The 24,195-nt window shown below is 42.6% G+C and overlaps 1 protein-coding gene and 1 long non-coding RNA gene across 5 annotated transcripts in view; one reads left to right on the top strand and one right to left on the bottom strand.

Moving 5' to 3' along the window:
- Nucleotides 1-24,195, top strand: part of LOC148152178 (uncharacterized) — a 112,771-nt gene that overhangs the window by 44,961 nt on the left and 43,615 nt on the right. The window lies entirely within an intron of this gene.
- The window catches only part of dnajb5 (DnaJ heat shock protein family (Hsp40) member B5), a 76,826-nt gene that overhangs the window by 22,904 nt on the left and 29,727 nt on the right, over nt 1-24,195 (bottom strand). Inside the window, exon 3 of the mRNA XM_043687782.2 lies at nt 12,242-12,852. Coding sequence (XP_043543717.1) covers nt 12,242-12,852 — 611 coding nt within the window. The remainder of the gene's footprint in view (nt 1-12,241; nt 12,853-24,195) is intronic.

Consider the following 24,195-nt stretch of genomic DNA (forward strand, 5'->3'; position numbering starts at 1 on the left):
TCTAATATTATTAGTAGACCTATGACCCTTAATAAAACCTGTCTTGTCCTCCTTTACAATGAAGGGCAAAACCCTCTCCAACCTTAACACCAGCATTTTTGTCAGAATTTTAAAATCCACATTCAGTAACGATATGGGCCTGTATGAAGTGCAATCCTCTGGGGCTTTCCCTTTCTTGAGGATAACAGAAATATTTTCTTCTCTCAGAGGATGGAAGGCAGTCCTGACTGTATGAGCAGTTGTACATATTCAACAGTAGCTCGGCCAGCATGTCTACAAACTCCTTATCAAACTCACTTTGAAATCCGCCTGGGCCGTTCGCTTTACCACGCTGGAGCTGTCTCACCGCCTCCTGTATTTCTTGGATTGTCAGGGGGCATTCAGAAGAGACGCTTGCTCTGAAGTTACACCTGGAAGATCCAGGGTTTTAAAAAAGGACTCCATCTTCTTCCATGTGTTTTCACAGCCCTCCGACCGGTACAGCTCAGAGTAGAACTTCCTAAATGCTGCATTAATCTTTTTGGCATTGCAAGTAAGAGTACCAGCACTCTCTCTGATGGATGTGATAGACTAGAGGCGGGGGGGCATTCTTCTTTCTGGCAAGTTTGATACCATATTCAAATAACCTAAGTTTCACAACAGAGATTTCCCTCTTTGCTGTCTGGGTGAGCGCAGCATTCAAAGTAGCCCTGAGGACTGCAATCCGCTGCATTTTGGTTACAGACGGTCTGTCAAAGTATGCTGTCTCAGGTGCCTTCAGATGAGCCTCGAGCAAATGCTGCTGCTCTCCCCTCTGTTGTTTCTGGGTTACGGTGTAAGAAATAATCACCCACGTGCATAGGCCTTGCCTGTCTCCCAGAGCAGACAGATTACTGGCTGTACCCAAATTAACATCCCAAAAGATTTTAAATTCCTGCGAAAAATACTCTATAAGAGAAAAGGATCCTCTTGAAGAATGTGCCGCGAGCCTGTCCTGTTACTACCGGCCTTGACCTCCATGTACACTGCTGCATGGTTGGAAATGGTGATGTTCCCAATTCTGCAAGATGGCACCGAATTCAAAAATGTCGATGGGACAAAAAGAAACATCAATTCTGGTATAACATTTATATGGATTAGAGAAAAAGGTGAAATCCCTATCTTTGGGGTGAAGACATCTCCAGCTCCCTGTTCAGGTCCACCAACTGCCTTGATTGTGGGGACATACCCACAAGGCCCCTAGGCATCCTGTTCACTTCAGGGTCAATAAGTTGATTAAAGTCTCCCCCTATAATTATATGACACACCCCAAGGCCATCAACCTGGAAAGCATACGTGTTAAAAATTTGAGGGGATTGCCGGGGGGGGGGTGCAAAATATACATTCACAACCCCATATTCCTCTCCATGTATTAAAGCTTTACAATTCATAAACCACCCATATCCATCCTTAATTTGGTCTAAGAGTTGAAATGGGAGATTCTGGGTGAGTGTAGCAACTCCTCTACTTTTCAAATTAAAGAATGGGAAAAGCACCTGTCTAGACCCTCCCTGCTGTAACTTCAAGTGCTCCCTATTGGTTAAATGTGTTTCTTGCAGCAAGGCTACATCGATCCTTTCTTTTCTAAGGCTTGACAGTATCTTTTTTCTCTTAATTGCTGAATGAGTTTCCTCAACATTCCAGGTGCATGGCTAGCCACAGCCGTCTAAAACAGTCCGTGACCCCCCGGGAAGAAGAACCCCACTCATAGCACGCTGAGTGAAAACAGGAAACAGTTCGTATAAATTTAAAAAAACAACTACCAAATCAAAATTTCTAACATCTATTTCTACAACAGACCAGCATATAACACAAATGAAAGGAGACCTTCCCCCTTGCCCAGAGGGGAAGCTCATACTATCCACTAACCCCACCATGGCTCGTTCTCGCTAAAGCCGCGTCCCGGCCCCAGACAATACAAAGTAAGAAAAAAATTACACACATCTTCTAACAAGTTAAAAGTGGGCACTCAACCCATCCTATCTATACTGCAACGCTAGGAACTTCTGGTAGAACAGAAATATATAGCCCGCCACTGCATCCCCCAACTGCAACAACCCCCACCCCATCGCATTCCAGGAGAGAAAAACGCAAAGAAATGATAAAAAAGAACAAAGGATAGCGGGAGGGGAGAAAGAAAGGAGAAGAAAGAGAAAAAGAAAAAAACCCAATTATGACACCCAAAAATATTTTTAAAAAGTCCCCCGACAACCAGGGTAAACCAGGCAAATTATAGAGACAAAGTAAACATTACTGTCCATATTAGTCGATCCAACCAGTCTATTTTAAAGCATCCAGGAAGTCCTTTGCCTTTTCCGGTGAGTCAAAAATTAAACCTGGCCCCTCCGTGGGTGAAACGTAATGTTGCCAGATATCTTACGGAATACTGGATATTCAAGTCCCTCAACCGCCTTTTTACCTCAAAGGCCTTCCTCTTATGAATCACAACTGCTGAAAAGTCTTGGAAGATCATAATTTGAGATCCTTTTCATATCAGAGCCTGTGGATCCTTCCCAGTGTTCTAGAGGCTTCCAGCACCATTTGCTTATCTCTGTAGTGCTGGAGTCACACCGGGCTGGGGTGCTGGTCCAATCTGGGCCTACACACTGTGACCCGGTGGGCCCACTCGACCTGCACCCGGCCTGCCTCGACTTCAAGCTTCAAAAAGTGCAAGTGCCACTGTTCCAAGAGACTGACGAGCTGGTCTTCCTTCTCCCATTCCGGAAACCCCACCAGCCGGATGTTCTTCCGACAGCCTCAATTTGAGATTGTCAACCTGCTCCTCCAAGGCCCATTCCAGGGCCTGGACCTGACCCTGCCAAGGATTCCATTGCTCCACCTCCATGACAAGCTGCCAGAGACGCAGGATCTCCTGGTCATGCTTCTGCAGCATGACAGAGATTGGTTCCGGCATGGTCCGGGTCTCCTCCATGACTGAATCTATTTTTTGTTCTGCATTTTCAGTTTCACAAACTCTGAGACCAGACCCTGATCCACAGGTAAGTCACCTGGAGCTATCGTGGAGGCCGATGCCGCGGCTGTGGGCCTGTCTGTTGCAGTGGGGGTGCCCTGCTTGCTGCGATCCTTGCGGTCCCTTCCCTTTCGCCAGTCATTTTCCTAACTATTTGAAACTAAAACTGAATAATTCTGGGGGTCAAAAAGTACCTATTTCTAACACATTGGTTAATAAAGGGAGGGTAAGTGCAACACATTTCTGGGTTCTGGTTCAGAGTTCAGCAGGGCAGACTTACTAGGTTGCCGCCATCATGAATCCCCCGTCCTGATGCCTTTTAAATGTCGCAATCGTACTAGAGTCACAGAGTCATACAGATGTACAACATGGAAACAGACCCTTCGGTCCAACCTGTCCATGCCAACCAGATATCCCAACCCAATCTAGTCCCACCTGCCAGCACCCGGCCCATATCCCTCCAAACCCTTCCTATTCATATACCCATCCAAATGCCTCTTAAATGTTGCAACTGTACCAGACTCTACCACATCCTCTGGCAGCTCACTCCATACACATACCACCCTCTGCGTGAAAAAGTTGCCCCTTACGTTTCTTTTATATCTTTCCCCTCTCACCCTAAACCTATATGCCCTCTAGTTCTGGACTCCCCGACCCCAGGGAAAAGACTTTGTCTATTTATCCAATCCATGCCCCTCAATTTTGTAAACCTCTAGAAGGTCACCCCTCAGCCTCAGACGCTCCAGGGAAAACAGCTCCAGCCTTTTCAGCCTCTCCCTATAGCTCAAATTGTCCAACCCTGGCAACATCCTTGTAAATCTTTTCTGAACCCTTTCAAGTTTCACAACATCTTTCCAATAGGAAGGAGACAAGAATTGCATGCAATATTCCAACAGTGGCCTAACCAATGTCCTGTACAGCCGCAACATGACTTCCCAACTCCTGTACTCAATAGTCTGACCAATAAAGGAAAGCATACCAAACGCCTTCTTCACTATCCTATCTACCTGCGACTCCATTTTCAAGCAGATATGAACCTGCACTCCAAGGTCTCTTTGTTCAGCAACACTCCCTCGAACCTTACCATTAAGTGTATAAGTCCTGCTAAGATTTGCTTTCCCAAAATGCAACACCTCGCATTTATCTGAATTAAACTCCACCTGCCACTTGTCAGCCCATTGACCCATCTGGTCCAGATCTTGTTGTAATTTGAGGTAATACTCTTCGCTGTCCACTAGACCTCCAATTTTGGTGTCATCTGCAAACTTACTAACTGTACCTCTTATGCTCGCATTCAAATCATTTATGTAAATGACAAAAAGTAGAGGACCCAGCACTGATCTTTGTGGCACTCCACTGCTCACAGGCCTCTAGTCTGAAAAACAACCCTCCCACCACCACCCTCTGTCTTCTACCTTTGAGCCAGTTCTGTATCCAAATGGCTAGTTCTCCCTGTATTCCATGAGATCGAACCTTGCTAATCAGTCTCCCATGGGGAACCTTGTCGAACGCCTTACTGAAGTCCTTATAGATCACATCTACTGCTCTGCCCTCATCAACCTTCTTTTTTACTTCTTCAAAAAACTCAGTCAAGTTTGTGAGACATGATTTCCCACGCACAAAATCATGTTGACTATCTCTAATCAGTCCTTGCCTTTCCAAATATATGTACATCCTTTCCCTCAGGATTCCCTCCAACAACTTGCCCACTACTGAGGTCTGGCTCACCGGTCTATAGTTCCCTGGCTTGTCTTTACTGCCCTTCTTAAACAGTGGCACCACGTTTGCCAACCTCCAGTCTTCCAGCACCTCACCTGTGACTATCGGTGATACAAATATCTCACCAAGAGGCTGAGCAATCACTTCTCCAGCTTCCCACAGACTTCTCGGGTACACCTGATCAGTTCCTGGGGATTTATCCACCTTTAACCGTTTCAAGACATCCAGCACTTCCTCCTCTGTAATCTGGACATTTTGCAAGATGTCACCATCTAATTCCCTGCAGTCTATATCTTCCATATCCTTTTCCACAGTAAATACTGATGCAAAATATTCATTCAGTATCTCCCCCATTTTCAGCTGCTCCACACAAAGGCCGTCCTGCTGATCTTTGAGGGGCCCTATTCTCTCCCTAGTTACCCTTTTGACCTTAATGTATTTGTAAAAACCCTTTGTATTCTCCTTAATTCTATTTGCCAAAGCTACCACATGTCCTCTTTTTGCCCTCCTGATTTCCCTCTGAAGTATACTCCTACTTCCTTTATACTCTAAGGATTCACTCGATCTGTCCTGTCTATACCTGACATATGCTTCCTTCTCTTTCTTAACCAAACCCTCCTCCCCCACCTCCTCTGGCAGCTCATTCCATACATGTACCAACCTCTGCATGAAAACGTTGCCCCATACATCTTCGTTTGATTACAAATGCGGCATCATTAGTTATTGGAGCAAGTAAAACTTCGCCTTAAAAGTATCAAAGAACAGTGAGAATTTGAAGTGATACACTCTTCTGCAAATTGGAGGGTTAAACACTTTAGATTTACAGCATGCAGTTAGGAAAACAAATGGATTGTTGGTCTTCAGTGCAAGAGGGTTCAAGTACAGGAACAAGGAGGTACAGGGCCTTGATGACAACACATCTGGAATATTGTGCGAAATTTAAATTTTGTATTCAAGAAAATATATACTTACCATCAAGAGTCCATAAGATTCAAGACTATTAGATATAGCAGCAGAATTAGGCATGCAATCTTCTCCATCTTTTGATCATAGTTGATGTTTTTCAATTCTATACTTCTGCATTCATCCCATAACGCTTGATCCCCTTATCAAATTAATGTACACTTTTCCTATCTTTTTAGATTGTTCATGTCTCAACTATTTATTAAGAACAACTCAGTAATTTAAAATGGCTCGAAATTTCAACAATCTACTTGAAAGATCTGTGATTCCCAGATATCTCCTCCAAGTCTCTTCTCCCTCTCCTTACTTAACACTGATGGAGACATTTGTAGTATTGCGCACTAAAAAGAAATCTAGTATCAAGTGAAGCTCATTGTACAGTTTTCTATTTCACCTTCTGGCTCTCAAAAGTATAAAGCAGCAGCAGATAGTGGTTGCCTAAGATAAAGATTAGAAACCAAGAAAATGTTCTCTCGCCCATCAAAAGATACAAACTGTCATGAGTTACTCAAAACAAACATGGCTGAAAACAAGTGTAACTTGTTAGGGTATGATTACCCACCAATATTCTCCAAATTAAACCTTATGACCATGGAACCATGAAGCATGTACAAGGACAAGGACATGGTTACATTCTTAACAAAAGGGAAAAGAAGGTATACCTTAGGCACTGTCACTTCTTAACAAAAGTGAAATCAAGTATTTTGCCAGCTGGATACCAGTCATTTAGATGCTGGTAAAGCTTTGGATTTTCTATAAGCTTCATGGTTCAAATTTACAAGAAAGATGATCAATGAACCATGACTTTGAAACATGGTCAAACTTATATAAATATATCATGGACAACAGAAGTGCAGAAAAACCTGGGTAGGGTGGGGGAACAAAAAAAAAATCAATTTAGAGATAGCTGGTGTTCATATTTGAATTGCTGGATTATTCAGGTGTCACTTCGAGATTAGGTCCTGGTCTTAACTGCAGTGTCAGCAAACAAAAATCATTTCCAGCAGCCTTATTGGAGTAAATGGGACAGGTGGCTTTTCAATCTTTTTCAGGTAGGGGTTGGTGACATCAGTTCAACAAAAACGGTGACAGACAGAATGAATCAAGATAAAGTCAATTTTAAAATATGATAAGACAAGACTGGATCAATAAAAATAGACTAATAAACCTCAGGGTTATTCATGGGACAATTAACAGGTATTTAGATGTGATTCAAAATATCATTATATTATGATTTGTCCAAAGTGGAACAGCAGGGTTTTTGAAGTGATGCAAGACACAGAATTTGAAAGTTGATTATGACATTGATCAATTTTAAGGCATTATACTAGTTACAAGAAGCTTTATTCTGGTAATGACAGGATTAGTCATGGATTCATTTAATCTTGCTATGGCTGTAAAAGTCACAACTACTGTATGTGGAAAAGATCAGTAATACAAAGTATTATTTAGACTCACTATTAAGGATCAAAGAAGAGATTTTCTAATTAACCTGTTCAAAGGTGGTAATTCACACCTCTGCACCTCCTAGTGTCGTTATCTCTAGTCTATTGCTGTACCACACGAAACCCTCATTAAGGATCAAAGTAAAATTTGAAGGTCAATTATTTCAGGATTGGGGATGACAACACACTGAAGTCATTAGGAGTGGTGATTCCATGCAAAGTATCTGGAGTACCCCACTTTCTTAGTGCTAATGTAGTCTATAGTGAAATACCATTGTAGTTAAGCAGCTGTACATGTAAAATAGACAAAAGGACATAATATAATTGTTCTCTCAATCACAGCATTATTACAACTATTCAACAAAATATTTTAAGATTCTGACAAGTGTTAATGGCATCGGGTAAGAATGAGACTATAAAACACCAATTGTCTTAATATCAGAGAATATTTTCGCAGTATCACTAATTAAAAATTCTACTAAAAGGAAGCAAGTGTGGTTGATGAGTATATAATGGTCATTGAAGAAATGACCTGGATGGGGCAACCACATTAAGATGATAAGGCATGGTAGCAGAAATCATTCATTCAGCCCATGGGGTCAGCTTGACTGGTCATGGCTGAAATGATAATTCTCAATTTTAATTTCATGCCCCCAAACTCTGACCCAGTTATTGATCAGTCTGTCTCTCTCAGGCTTGAATATGCCTAATGACTCAGCCTCAACAGCACCCTATGATAAAGAATTCCACAGCTTCAGTACCTTCATTACCACCTTTGAACAGGTTTCATCACTTATATTCAAATCTTAAATTTGTGACCCTTTATTCTGAGATAACACCCTCTGGTCCTGGATTCTCCCACAAGGGAAAGCAGCCATTCTGCATGTGCCCTGTCTTTACAAACCTTAATTCAATACGGTAACCTCTCATTCTTCAATGCTCCAATGAGTACAGACCAAATCTACTCAACTTCACCTTGTAAGATAGTCCCTCTATACCTGGTTTCAGGTCATCTAAACTTCTTTGGACTGCCTCCAATGTCAGTACATTTTGCTTAGATAAGGTGCCCGAAGCTGTTCACAATAGTCCAGTGGAGATTTTTGGCAAAACTCCCCGACATTCATTCTCCATTTCCTTTGAAATAAAGGCTAATATTCTGTTGCCTTCCTGTTAACCCATCAAACGTGGATTGTAGCTTTTTGCGATTCATGAACTTTAACTGGCACAAGGTGTAATGAAATTGTAGACACTGATTTGAAGGTGGTAAATCATGCCTCATGAACTTGATTGAGGTTTTAAGAAGCAATAAAGAGGATTGATGAGGGCAGAGCAGTGGATGTGATCTATATGAACTTCAGTAAGGTGTTTGACAACGTTCGCCATGGGAGCCTGGTTAGCAAGGTCAGATCTCATGGAATACAGGGAGAACTAGCCATTTGGTTACAGAACTGGCTCAAAGGTAAAAGACTGAGGGTAGTGGTGGAGGGTTGCTTTTCAGTCTGGAGGCCTGTGACCAGTGGAGTGCCACAAGAATCGGTGCTGGGTCCACTGCTTTTCATCATTTATATAAATGATTTGGATGTGAACAGAAAAGATATAGTAAGTCTGCAGATGACTCCAAAATTGGAGATGTAGTGGACAGCGAAGAAGGTTACCTTAGATTGCAATGGGAGCTTGATCAGGTGGGCCAATGGGCGAAGGAACGGCAGACGTAGTTTAATTTAGATAAACGTGAGGCCTGCATTTTGGAAAAGCAAATCTTAGCAGGACTTATACACTTAATGGTAAGGGCCTAGGGAGTGTTGCTAAACAAGGAGACCTTGGAGTGCAGGTTCATATCTCTTTGAAAGTAGAGTTGCATGTAGATAGGATAAAGGTGGTGGTGTTTGGTATGCTTACCTTTATCGGTTAGAGCATTGAATTTAGGAGTTGGGAGGTCATGTTGCGGCTGATCAGAACATTGCTTAGGCCACTCTTGGAATATTGCGTGCAATTCTGGTCTCCTTCCTATCAGAAGGATGTTGTGAAACTTGAAAGGGTTCAGGAAAGATTTGCAAGGATGTTGCCAGGGTTAGAGGATTCAAGCTGTAGGGAGAGGTTAAATAGGCTGGGGCTGTTTTCCCTGGAGCGTCGGAGGCTGAGGGGTGACCTTAGAGGTTTATAAAATCATGAGTGGCATGGTTAGGACAAATAGACAAGATCTTTTCCCTGGGGTGGGGAAGTCCAGAACTAGAGGGCATAGGTTTAGGTGAGAGGGGAAAGATATAAAAGGGACCTAAGGAGCAACTTTTTCAAACAGAGGGTGGTGCGTGTATGGAATGAGCTGCCAGTAGCAGTGGAGGCTAGTACAATTGCAACATTTAAAAGGCATCTGGATGGGGATATGAATAGGAAGGGTTTGGAGGCAAAGGGGTTTAGAGATTAGGCCTAACATATGATGATCAGCTGAGGATCCAGGGATTGTAATTATTAGAGTTTAGAAGATTGAGGGGAGATCTAATAGAAACTTACAAGATATAATGCATGGCTTAGAAAGGGTGGACGCTGGGAAGTTGTTTCCGTTAGGTGGGGAGACTAGGACCCATGGGCACAGCCTTAAAATTAGATGTGGTCAATTTCGAACAGAAATGAGGAGGCATTTCTTTAGCCAGAACGTGTTGGGCCTGTAGAATTCATTGCCATGGAGAGCAGTGGAGGCCGGGATGTTGGGTGTCTTCAAGGCAGAGATTGGTGAATTCTTGATCTCGCAAGGAATTAAAGGGTACGGGGAGAGTGCAGGTAAGTGGAATTTAAACGCCCATCAGCCATGATTAAACGGCGGAGTGAACTCAATGGGCTAAATGGCCTTGCTTCCACTCCTATGCCTTATGGAGTTATGAGGTTAGGATATCAGGTCAACATGAACCAGTTGGACTGAGGGGTGTGTATCTATGCTGTACATCTCTATGACTCTAAGGTGTGGAACAAAGACCGACATTTTCATTTTATACTTTACAGATATAGCAACCAGGGTCAGTTTCTCTACAGTATAGATGCCAAGGACAAAAAGGATGATTACAGATACAGTCATAGCAAATAGATGGGGACTAGATTTGGAACACAAGTTAAATTTCTGACTAACAGTTAGTAGGTGGGGGGAAAATGTTGGTTAGTGACACATTTGGAAACGTGAAAATTTGAACATTGTGGTCATAGAGTCATAGAGATATACAGCATGGAAACAGACGCTTCGGTCCAATCTGTCCACGCCGACCAGATATCCCAACCCAATCTAGTCCCACCTGCCAGCTCCCGGTCCATATCCCTCTAAACCTTCCTATTCATATACCCATCCAAATGCCTCTTAAATGTTGCAATTGTACCAGACTCTACCACATCCTCTGGCAGCTCATTCCATACACGTACCACCCTCTGCGTGAAAAAGTTGCCCCTTACGTCTCTTTTACATCTTTCCCCTCTCACCCTAAACCTATATGCCCTCTCGTTCTGGACTCCCCGACCGCAGAGAAAAGACTTTGTCTATTTATCCTATCCATTCCCCTCAATTTTTTAAACCTCTAGAAGGTCACCCCTCAGCCTCTGACGCTCCAGGGAAAACAGCCCCAGCCTGTTCAGCCTCTCCCTATAGCTCAAATTGTCCAACTCTGGCAACATCCTTTTCTGAACCCTTTCATGTTTCACAACATCTTTCTGATAGGAAGGAGACCAGAATTGCATGCAATATTCCAACAGTGGCCTAACCAATGTCCTGTACAGCCGCAACATTACCTCCCAACTCCTGTACTCAATAGTCTGACCAATAAAGGAAAGCATACCAAACGCCTTCTTCACTATCCTATCTACCTGCGACTCCACTTTCAAGCAGATATGAACCTGCACTCCAAGGTCTCCTTGTTCAGCAACACTCCCCAAGATCTTACCATTAAGTGTATAGGTCCTGCTAAGATTTGCTTTCACATAATGCAGCACCTCGCATTTATCTGAATTAAACTCCATCAGCCTCTTCTCAGCCCATTGACCCATCTGGTCCAGATCTTGTTGTAATCGGAGGTAACCCTCTTCGCTGTCCACTACACCTCCAATTTTGGTGTCATCTGCAAACTTACTAACTGTACCTCTTATGCTCGCATCCAAATCATTTATGTAAATGACAAAAAGTAGAGGTCCCAGCACTGATCCTTGTGGCACTCCACTGATCACATGCCTCCAGTCTGAAAAACAACCTTCCATCACCACCCTCTCTCTTCTACCTTTGAGCCAGTTCGTATCTAAATGGCTAGTTCTCCCTGTATTCCATGAGATCTAACCTTGCTAATCAGTCTCCCATGGGGAACCTTGTCGAACGCCTTACTGAAGTCCATATAGATCACATCTACTGCTCTGCCCTCATCAATCTTCTTTGTTCCTTCAAAAAACTCACTCAAGTTTGTGAGACATGATTTCCCATGCACAAAGCCACGTTGACTATCCCTAATCAGTCCTTGGTCATGTAAACTGCAGCTGCAAATCCTTTCAACAATGTGTTTGTGAATGAAATCATGGGGCAACTCACGAGCTGGTCCATAGCCGAATAACCAAGTCACAAGTTAATAACTGTCTCGGTTGGGCTAGTGCAGGGAAAGATGATAGCGTATTGGGACGAAGCAAGGGACAGGTAACAAACCAGCTTTCAAAAGGATGGGTTTGTGATAATGACTTTGTGTGCCTTGCTGAATGATTGGGTGGCAAGTTATAATTCAGCTTCTGGCTTTTCAATTCACTGGCTCACGAATGGCTCAGTGGTTAGCACTACTCTCTCACAGAGTCAGGGACCCGGGTTCAATTCCACCCTTGGGTGACTGTGCAGACAACAAACACAATCTTTGTTTTTGTGTGGGTTTCTTCCAGGTTTTCTTGCATAGTCCAAAAATGTGAATGTTAGATGGGTTGGCCATGCTAAATTTCCCAGTGTCCAGGGATGTGCAGGATAAGTGGATTAGCCATGGAAAATGCAGGCTTACAGAGATTTGGGGAGGGGTGGTGGAAAGCTCCTCAGAGGGTCGGTAAGGATTTGATGTAGCTATTCTATGATTTCAAGATAGCCTCTAAATCATAGGTTTAAAAAAGAAAGCGTATTTGTACTTACTTCCCTAAGAGTGACTTTCACGACATAAACTACATTGGATCCATCTCTCTTGAAATGGAGATGAGGTTTGTCTTTCAGAATAAAGACAATATCAGCTGGGATGTTGTTTGCTGTTTCATCACCTTCCCGGGGGAACGTGATTTTTGTGCCCTCTTTCCAACCTTTTTTAATAACAACATTCAGAATCTTGTCTTCGGTCCTTGTGGTTCGGCCATCTGGGTTCAGCCGTCTACGTGTGATCTTCATTCTTTTAGTACAACCATGGTAGATTTCTTCAAGGGATACTCTAAGTTCATGAATGACAGGGGGATCCTGTACCTTTCTCCGAGTATGGAGGGAGCCTGGATGCCGCCGATGAAATCCATTCATTCCATTGAAACCAAAATGGTTAAATGCATTGAAGGGATCATGGTCGTCATCATCATCATCAATGTCCATGTCGTCATGAATAAAGTCAGTAGTCATTCTAGAGCGTCCTGGAGCACCAAAGAAAATATCAAACGGACTGGAACCACCAAAAAAGGATGCAAAAGTGGCATGGGGATCACCATGGAAAGTGTAGTGGAACGTATTGCCAGGGCCACCTGTAGAGGCTCCTCCAGCCTTCAGACCTGTCACATAAAACAGATTACAAACAAGTTACAAAGACAATCCATAGATTACCTCATAATTACAATGTCATATAACTTAGAATGGATTCAGCAAGGAATAAATGATGCAATGCTTAAAGTACTACAACATCCTACTGGATGAGTTATTACACATATCTTTGTGGTTAATAGAGTAATACAGGAGGAGAATATTGAACCTCATAAGAAACTATAGTCTAATGTTCTATGAAAATAACAGGACATTCAGATGTTTTGCAGCTAAAAAAAATTTTAAAGAAAGGATTATGGAAAGTCCTCTTAAACAGGTAATTTAGAAATCCCTTTAATGCTCAAAATAGACTGCTAAATTCTAATTACTTGCATAATGCTTGTACATTTCTGTATTTGATTGTATAAATTTGGTTTTATGAAATTCAGCGGCTAACTCTGACACTTAATGTATATTTACGAACAAATGCCCAAGAGCCAAAATAATTGATTCTCAAAATTTTTCCAAAACAAATTGACTGCCCCACTTTTATATCATGAAATCTTTTGGATTCTGGACAGTTACTATTATATTACAATGTCTGACAACCTTGATTAAAGAACAAATTAATTACGCCACAAGCAACGGATCACAAAGTCACTTTAAACAACTATACAGCTTTAAACTTTAAAAATAATGTTTCACATGCCTGCTATTTGAGGATTGATAATCATATCAACTGAAAGACAGACCAAATTGTTGAGTCCCTAAATGGTTTTACCGACTTATGCTCAGCACCCAAGTTCAAGAGAACCAACTATTCCTAATTTTATATGCAGAATTAAAACACTTAAATTGAATGAACACTAATGCAGCACACTCCTGCTGCCACGGTCAACTGGGTTCTATTGTGAAATCCAAATGCATTTTGATTCATGCGCATTGGCCTGGGTCTGGTCAACACTTCCAGTGAACCAATAGCTTACATTCAACAAATACACTATAATTTTTCAGATAAATAGCGATGATAATTTTTACCATCACAGCATAGCTAAAGTTATTATTTAAGGATTACACAACAGCAAAATTGAATATTTACATGACAGTGTATTAAATATAAAATATTGAGCAAACCTCTCAAAGCAAGTCAACTAAACCATGATTGAACATAAATGCTTTCCTTTAGCAGGTATGAACCCATTCTACATATTTATACTTCATTATTGGCTTAAAAGCTCTGACCAGGTTAATAAACAATAATACCAAAACTTAATATAGATTTACTTATTAAAATTAAATAGAATTTAAAATTATGATAAAGGGAGCAAGGAGTTTCATGGAGCAAAGACTAATTCTGACTCGTTTCAACATGGGTTAACAAACAGATCATGCCCAGTGCAGATGGATTTCTTAAAAGTGAAACATCATTTTATTCTTTTGCATTAATTTTTCTCTTTTCCCTTTCATCTGAAATCCCTCTTCTACCTTTCTTCTGAATTAGAGAGATATCTTTTTCCCTCAATATAAGCATTATGTAATCCATTTTAAATTATCTGCAGCCTTCAAAGAAGGACTTTTCAAATTCTCAGTGATCACAAAAGTTCCTTAAATATTCGACAAATGTGGACAGCTTTGACAATTATCTTAATAATTTTAATGTTAAATTACTAAAATAAAAAGGAAATTCACAAGAGTCTGGAAATCTGAAGCACTTTAAATAGAATGAGCAAGTGGTTATTGTGTACCTACAGTTTTTGGAGAGTTAAAAAGATTCTTCTCTGCTTCCTAAAGAAAAGAAAATGATTTCCATAAGACTCAACTTGTTGCATCTGTCAAAGGAGATCAGAAATTTCTACAAATGCTCAGTCCTCACTAATTAGCTGGCACCCAAATATAGTTTGTTAATTGCTTTCATTGAAAAGTCAGCTGAAATCAAGATTTACCCCTGTGGTGCAAGTGAAGTTTTTTTTTTAAAATCTGACTTAATCTGGAGTCTTGGATGTCAGTCTAATATTCTAAGGTTTTATTGCTTCAACAGTCAAAGTGAAATGATGTAACAGCACTTCATTGGAACTCCACAATTAAAAAAGAAAAGCATTATTTTGGCTTAAATTATTAGGCCAAAAAAATTAGCCAATTATGTCAGAAGTGTGATCCGATGCCTGCACTTGGTGTCCTCCACACCCAAAATGTGCTGCAACTGAGGAATTCCAATATTTCCGCCAGGACTGGATTTGAATGCATATTCTCCGTCTTAGAAATTCATTTGGTTGCAAAGTATTAAAAGCTAAATATGATGAAAGTAAAATATGGCGGATATCAGAAGTTTTAAATAAACAATGCTGGAGAAACTCAGCAGGCCTGGAAGCATCTGCGGATAGTAATCAGAATTAATAGAAATGTTAACTGTTTCCCTCTCCACAGATGATGCCAGACCTGCTGAGTTTACGGAGTTTCTCCACCATTCTCTGAATTTATAACTGTACACCTTTCACTTAAATTTAAAATATGCTGATATTGTTTACTTAAAGCATCAAGGTAGTGCAAACTTAAAATTACTACAATTATCGATTTGAGACTTCAATAAATAATATATGTTGTAGAAATGCTTTTTGAAATGGTTCTGTAACTGAATGATTCTGTAAATTTTCATTAGTATTGCTGTAGAACATACCTATTTATTTTATTACAACAGACTGCATTATCAACAGGTGTAAACCCATTTGGTCCTTGAACAATTTAGTGTTCTTGTGGCTGATCTGGTTGTGGTCATGTAACTGGAATGAGGTCAGCCAGGTGGACTTCACAGAAGAAGTTCCCTGCTTGGACTAGAGTAACAGCCCAATCACCGAGTCCTCGCTGACAGTTATAAACAGGAGTGTCAGAGTTTCTGTTTACTCCAGGAGCTGGCTCGGAGCTAGTTGGGTCAGTGACATCTACTATACATGTGTAAACAAAGGGTGACTTGGTGACAGGATACCTGCCTTTGTGGAGTTTTCAGTGGTGAAGAGAGGGAAGCCTGACTCATTTGATCCAGTCCTTGTTCACAGGGCCCAGTATGTGAAAAGAATGTGTTTTTTCTCAGACAAATGAAACTGGGGCAGATGAAAAGCAACAAGTAATTCTCCTGACAGTTTGTGGATCTTTAGCTTTTTTTATGCGATTTAACCTCGCTAACCAGTCTACCATGAGGAACCTTGTCGAATGCCTTTGCCAAGGTCCATACAGATCACATCTACCGCTTTGCCTTCATTAATCCTCTTTGTCATTTCTTCAAAAAGTTCAATCAAGTTAGTGAAACATTATTTCCCACACACAAAGCCACATTGACTATCCCCAATTAGTTGTTGCCTTTCCAAATACACGTAAATCCTGTCCCTCCAGATCTCCTCCAATAAACTGTCCATCACTGATGTTAGACTCACCGGTCCATAGCTCCCTGACCTTTTCTCACCACCTTTCTTAAATAATGGCACCACATTAGCCAACCTCCGGTCTTCTGACACATCACCTGTGGCTACTGATGATACAAATATCTCAGCAAGGGACCCAGCAATCACTTCCCACAGTTCTAGGGTACACCTGATCAGGTCATGGGAATTTACTCACTTTCATGCTTTTTTTTGTAAATATATTTATTAGCAAACTTTTTTAACTTTACAAACATATAAAATTATTGGAAAATACAATCAATAACAAATATCAGTATAATAAAAAGAAAAAACACCAATTACAATACGACTGTCTACTAACTACGAACCTACCCTATAAGACAAAACAAACCCTAACACTGTGCAAAGCAACACCAAATAACTAATAGATTAAAAAAAAGCAAAAAAAAACCCAAAAGAAAAGAATACAGAACAGGTATGCTCGGCACAAAGCTCCCAAACAAAGGAACAGGAGCATTGTATATATACCCGTATTAACTCAGGAGACCCCCTCCAGGGCCCAGGGCTCAACAAACCTAACCATCCTGGTTAAACATGTGCCCTAGTTAAGATAGCTGACAAATCTATATCCAAATAACTCAAATAGAGCTGCCATGTCTTATAAAAATGGTCCGTTGTGTGATGCACCATGTTTGTAAAAAGGTCCAAGGGAATGTGCTCCATAATTAATTTCTGCCATCCCAGCAAGCCCAGAGGGTTCTCAGACACCCAATTCATCAGAATATTCTTCCGTGCACAGTATGCAAGAATATTAAAATAGTTTCTTCTCATACCAGTCTAAACATGGTAAATTCGGTAGACTTAAGAGGAGACATATTGGGTCTACTTTGACTTCAGTCCTCAATACCCTCCCTATCTCTCCCGCCACAGCACTCCAATAAACATGGAGCCTGTGGCATGTCCAGAAGCTATGGGTAAGAGTACCTACACTTATTTTACATTTGGGGCACACTGAAGATGCCCCTTTTTAAAACTTCACCAGACTGTCAGGACCTAGATGAACTCTGTGCAGAACATTTAACTGCGTAGCGCATGTCCTATTACAGATGGAGATCTTTCGAGCATTCTCCCATATGTTCTCCCATGTACAGAAGAGATCTCCACTCCTAGCTCTTGCTCCCAGACCTCACATAACCTGTTTACATCCTGCCAGGCCCTGCCACCCAGCAGGCGATAGAGGGCACTAACCGAAAGGGTGCTGGTGGAATGTAGCAACAATCTCTCTGTATCGGGCTTATAGGGTTTAGTGAGAAGCATGGTCTTCTTCTGGATGAAATCCCTAACTTGAAAAAAATGGAAAAGATCTCTGCTGGACAACCGTATTTGCAGCTCAGTTGCTCAAAAGACATCACAACTTCCCGCTCAAACAAGTCTCCCAAACTAGAAACTCCTCTCGCTGCCCATGGTTTCAACCCCGAGTCCAATTACCCCTGGTCGGAATCCTGGCATGCCAAGTATAGGCGTAAGTCTTAGATAAGCAACCCTCATTCTGACGCATCGCCCTCACGCCTTGACTGGACTAATGACAATGGGGTTCCGGCAGTGGTCCATAACTGTCATCATCTTATCCATGAACAACAGGTTAATAAGAGGGCACTTCGCCTGGGAGGCCTCGATACCTAGCCATATTGAGTTCAGATCATTACCTACCCAATCACAGACAACGGACAGCAGGGAACTCAACTGATACCTCTGGATGTCTGGGAAATGAATTCCCCCCCCTCCTTGAGGCAACTGTAATTTAGTAAGTTTGATGAGGAGCCACCCATGACGCCAAAGGAACCAAACTACCCCATAAACTTCCGTAGCGTTGACCTGGGAAACATTATAGGGAGCATATGCATGGGATAAAGCAAATGAGAAATAACAATCTTCTTAATGAGAGATATTCAGCCCAGCCATGAAATTGGAAGAGCCTCCCATCTCTGGAGATCTCGCCTAATATTGTCGAGCAAGTGAACAAAGTTAGTCCGAAATAACAGATCAAACTTGGCGGTAATAAAAATGCCTAGGTATTGGAGCCTTGCCCGTGACCACTTAAAAGGGAACTTAGAGCCACCTTCAACTTCTGGCACATCCTTGAAGTTTCCCCAAAGGCTTAGTCTCGGATTTTGCAAAGTTAACCTTGCATCCTGAAATAGCCCCAAATGAATTGATACATTGTATCAAATGGGTATGGAGGTCATCAGGTTCGATAAAAACAGAAGGACATCATCCGCATACAGTGTAATCCTGTGTGCCCTCGATCTCACTTCCGGAGCGGTTATGTGGATGTTCTGATGAATGACCTCTGCCACCGGCTCTATCACCAACGTAAACAACAACAGTGAGAGAGGGCAACCTTGCCGACTACCCCTACCAATCCTAATGGTGATGATGACGGCCAGAGCGTGGCGATATAAAACCTCCACCCACCTAGCAAAGACCCCACTCAATTCAAACTGTTCTAAGACATAAAAAAAATACGGCCATTCCACCCAATCAAATGCTTTCTCTGCATCTAAGGAAATCACCAACCCCTGAATTGATCGTTGCTGAATATGGTCCAAGTTTGTCAGCAACCTTCTAATATTATTAGAGGACCTATGCCCCTTACAAAGCCTGTCTGGTCCTCTTTAACAATATGGGGCAACACCTTTTCCAATCTCAGCGCTAGGATCTTAGACAGAATCTTGAAATTTGAATTAAATAGACAGATGGGCCTTTATGAGGCACAATCCTCAGGAACTTTCCCCTTCTTAAGAATTAAGGAAATATTAGCTTCTCTGAAAGATGGTGGTAGGCATTCATGCATATAGGAGTGATTGTACATCTCCAACATCGGCCCTGACAGAACCCCTATAAACTCCTTATACAACTCACCCAGGAGACCATCAGGGCCAGGTGCTTTCCCACTCTGAAGTTGCCTAGCTGCCTCCTGTATTTCCTGAACTGTCAAGGGGGCACTAAGGAGAGAGGCCTGTTCCAAGGTTACCCCTTGGAGGTCCAGGTTCTTAAAAAAGGTCTCCATTTTAGCCCTCCTGTCTTCACAACCTTCAGACCGATACAATTCAGAGTAAAAGCTCCAAAAAGCCTCATTAATCTTTTTAGCATCATATGTAAGGACCCTGGCACTGTCTCTGATTGCAGTAATGGATTGGGGAGCACACTTTTTCCTAGTCAGGTACGCTAAATACTTCCCTGGCCTATCCCCATATTTGAATAGCCTTTGTCTAGCAAAAGCAAGTTCTTTCTTTGTGTTTTGTGTCAGTATTGAATTCAAGGCAGCCCGAAGCTTAGACTAAGCCTGTAGCTTAGTCACTGAAGGCTGCGCAAAATGTGCCGCCTCTGCGGCTTTCAAACGCGTCTCAAGTAGACGTTGCTGATCCTCCTTCTGTTGTTTCTGGCTAGCCAAATAGGAAATAGCTAATCCCCTAGCAAAGGCCTTAAACAGTCTCCCATAGCATAGATGGACTACTAGCCGTGCCTGAGTTGATAGTCAAGAATTCCTGAAACTCCTTCAAAAACTATTCCACAAATTTGGAATCCTTAAGGAGAAAGGATCCAAATGCCAGTGCCGCAAACCTCGCCCTTCACTCTTGACCTTAACCTCCAAATATACTCCCGCATGATTAGAGATAGCTAGATTCCCAATTTTACAACCTATAATCGAATCCAGAAGGGCCGAGGGAGCCAGAAGGAGGTCAATCCTCATGTGATATTTATGTGGGTTTGAAAAAAAGGTGAAGTTCCTGCCGGTAGGGTGAAGACATCTCCAAATATCCACCAGCCCCAACTCCTCGCATAAGTCAGCCACCTGCTTAGCCTGTGCAGAAATAGTTGGGGGCCCACTAGGCATCCTGTCCACTGTTGGATCCAAAAGACAAATCACCCCTTCTTGTGACTAAAAGTAATAAAAAATAAGGGGAGACAACAAAGGCCATCCACAAAATTTCCCATTATAAAATCCAGTTTAAAAAAAAGGAACAACTTATTCCAAGTTTCTTTCCCCCTTTCCAAAAAAGAAATTATTAGGGAGAAAGAAAGGATTAAAAAAAAAGGAAAAACATGGGGAAAGAAGGAAAAAAGAACGAACATTAACCGTATTCTTCAGGCCAGTCCGTGTATTTAAAGCATCTACAAAGCTTTTAGCTTTATCTGCTGAGTCAAATGTATAAACTGAGTGCTCGTGGCTGAAATAGAGCACTGCAGGATTCCTCATGGAGTACTGGATGCCCAGGTTCTTCAGCCTCTTTTTAAACTTCATGGAAGGACTTCCTTTTTGAATTAAATCTGCCGAGAAATCCTGGAAAAACACGATTTTTGACCTCATGTACAGCAGTGCCTGCAGATCATTTCCCAATAGTCTGAAGGCTTCTATAACTTTTTGCTTGTCCTTAGATGAGTGAAAGTGCACTAGGATCGGGTGGGGGTGCTGCACCGGCCCTGACCTGTGCACTGTAACCAGATAATTCTCCTTCGCCCTGAAGAGCATTTAGAGAACTTGGACATAGTGCTTAAATGCTTCTCTAAGGCAGGTATACGCGTTAGAAGGGAAAAATGTGTGTTAAAGGCACCCCAAGTGACCTACTTGGGCTCAGAGTTGACAAGACTGGATACATCTATTGGAAGATGAGGGCAATCAAAAGATGCTCCAGTTCCCATGTCTTAGGTCTTTCCTTAGGTTGGTGAATTATTAGGGAAAATTCATACATAACCTTGTTCCATCCTGGCATCCTTACTTCTGCTATTGAAAAAGGTTCAGTCTTGGAAATGGTCTTGTAGCCAAGATGCAGTCTTTTGGGAAGTGAAGCAGCAGCTATTGTCGTCAAAGGTGTCAGCACACTTTGATTTCAAGCAAGATGTGGTACTGACATGCAATGCCTCCTCATACGGTATCAGAATAGTATTGGCTCACCAGTGGTCCATAGAGGAATGCTTCCTGGACTTTGGCTGATGATGAACAAAACATGCCCAGATAGAGAATGTTGGTTTGGCGGTTATTTTTGGTGTAAGGAAACTCCACCAATACCTTTATGGTTGTAATTCTTACTAGTCATGAACTACAAACCCCTGTAAGGACTCTAAAGTGGACAGTAGAATGCCAACCATAGCTTAAGGTTGAATTCAGCCGTAGGCTCTTATTCAGTGTGTACAATTACAAGTTGGAACACTATCTGGGAGGCTAAGTTACAAACGCGGATGCCTTGACTGCCTCCCACTGGTGGAAACACCACCGGTGGTGCTGTCACTAGAAGAGTCCGTACTGGTATTAACCTTTCTGGATACCCTTATTGTTAACGGTGACAATATAGACTGTGAAGATCCTGTTCTGGCAAAGCCGAAACAGCTGTTGGTGATGGGGGGAGCAAAATGGCCATCACAACCAGGATCGAAACCTTTCTGAACCTGGTGAGAATAGATCACTATAAATTATGACATTATTATAGGGAGCATTAGTGATTGTCCCAAACAAAGGTTGCCACCAGATACTGGCTGAACGCCATCAGAGGTTTCCAAAATGTTGGTGAGAAGTTATGTCTGGTGGCCAGGATTGGATCCCGAAATAGCCGCATTGGTGGTGCAGTGCTAACAAGGACAAAAGTTACCGCTAGCAGCTCCCCCCCATTCATGGAAATGTCTGGGTAAACCTCAGACTCATTTAATTTTGTTTAGTGAAAGACACAAGGTGCACGAATTCAAGTTTCCACCACCAGGAAGAAAGGAAACACCCAAGTGGCCTGTGACAAGCAGTGCCCTTCACATCAAAGGGCAATGCTGTGTGATCAAACACTGAAGGGGAGGGCAGGGATCAAATAAAAATAGAGTTGGAGAGGGAAATAATGCAATCCACTCCCTGTGGCACCCATCTCTCCCTGAACAATTCCAGGGTGTTGGTGGACACTGTGCTCCTTTTCCAGAGACACCGGGCTCTAACATAACTGTGGAAGAGGGGCAACAGTCGGCCCTATCGACCCCCTCCACAGCCCGCTGCCTGGACCTATTTACGGCCAGTCTGGCCAGGCCGACTCGTTTAATTTTTTTTTAAACTGGTCCAGCTCCCTCAGAGCTAGCTCTGAGTGAACAAAATCTATGATGCTGCTGTTTATTCTTTTTCCCTGTTTAATTTTTTTTCTTCTTTTCCCACACTACCGTCGAACTGCGGTAGTGCTTATTTTTTCCCCAGCACCCATGTTGTGTGTGTGCAAGTGTGAGACACAGTGAAAGACACAAGGTGCACGGATCTTTATTCAAATTTCCACCACCAGGAAGAATGGAAACACCCGAGTGGCCTGTGACAAGCAGTGCCCTTCACATCAAAGGGCAATGCTGAGTGATCAAACAGTGAAGGGGAGGGTAGGGATTAAGTGAAAATAGAGTTGGAGGGGAAAATAATGCACTCTACGCCCTGCGGTGCCCACCTCTCCCTGAACAACTCCAGGGTGTCGGTGGACACTGCGTGCTCCTTTTCCAGAGACACCCGGGCTCTAACGTAACCGCGGAAGACGGGCAGGCAGTCGGCCCTAACGACCCCCTCCACAGCCCGCTGCCTGGACCTATTTATGGCCAGTTTGGCCAGGCAGACACATTTAAGGTTGACAATGTCAGTCCTTTCATTGGCTGAAGGTTCTTAAGTCATTGAGGACACCCATTCAATATGGTTGGACGTGCACAAACTTCATTCATCGTTCATCTTTCTTTCCGCCTATCTGCTCCACCCTCCCCTCCGATCTATTACTATCAGCCCCCACCCGCATCTACCTATTGCCTTCCCACCACCCCACTATTTATCTCTCAATGCCCCCAGCCCCGCATTCATGATGAAGGGCTTTTGCCTGAAACAATCGACTTCCCTGCTCCTTGGGTGTTGCTTGACGTGCTGTACTTTTCTAGTGCCCCACTTTTCAACTGCGGTCTCTAGCATCAGCAGTCCTCACTTTCTCCATAGAGTTCATTCGTCAAACATGTGGACGATTGAAAAGCGATGAGCATCTTTTGCAAAACACGAACTCCTGAAAAAGTGTTGGTCACTGATAATGGGGTCATCATTTACCAGTAGGGAATCTGAGTATTTCCTAAAATCGAATGGCTTTTGGCAAGTAAGGACAGTTCCATATCATCCATCGTCCAATGGTCTGCTGCAAAAAGCAGCCTGAATTTTGAAGGCAGGCTCGAAGAAACAGCCTACTGTTTACTCGATAACAAACTGTCCCAGTTCCTGTGTGATTATAGGACAACTATAGGGATAGCTTCAGAGTTGCTAACAGGGAGACTATTCCGCCCCAGGTTAAACCTGATCTTCCTGGATCTTTGGCAGACAGCTGAGTGAAACAGCATCAGAAGCAGGGTAGGAGCAAAACATACCTGGCCTCTCAGAACACCTGGCAAGGCTGTCAGAACCTGAGGGTTCTCCCCCTCTTCTTGGCATTTAAAGAAGCCTCCTAGGATGCAGCAGATAACATATCCTTGAAGCCATTAGTGCCTGAAGATAAAGAATGTGTTCTGAGATGCTACAGGTTCAAGAAGTTGGTCCAGTACAGGCAGCCAGTATCCAAGGCAGAGTTGGAAGAAATGTATCTGGTGCAAAAACGCTACAGAAAAATCTGAGGGCCCATGTCCCAGGACTTGGAGGGAGGGGGATTTAGTGATTATAATGAGATTAGCCAGGTGGACCTCATACAATGCATTCCTCGATTGGGGTCGTTAACCTAGTCCACATCAGGGAGTACTGGCCGAGAGATATAAACAGGAGTGTCAGAGGTTCTGTTCACCCTTGCAGCCATCTCTGAGCTAGCTGGGTCAGTGTCATGTACTATGCACATGTAAATAAAGGGTGACTGGATGATGGCATGCCGGCCTTCGTGAAGTCATTTCAGGTCCAGATCCATTTTCCTGTCAGTATCCCAAAAACCTTGACTGCCTTCTTATTCAAAAATCTAACTT

This window comes from Chiloscyllium plagiosum, unplaced genomic scaffold (genome assembly GCF_037043375.1).
Source record: "Chiloscyllium plagiosum isolate Xiang-an unplaced genomic scaffold, Cpla_swu_hap1 HiC_scaffold_1, whole genome shotgun sequence".
In the NCBI taxonomy this organism is placed as follows: Eukaryota; Metazoa; Chordata; class Chondrichthyes; order Orectolobiformes; family Hemiscylliidae; genus Chiloscyllium; species Chiloscyllium plagiosum.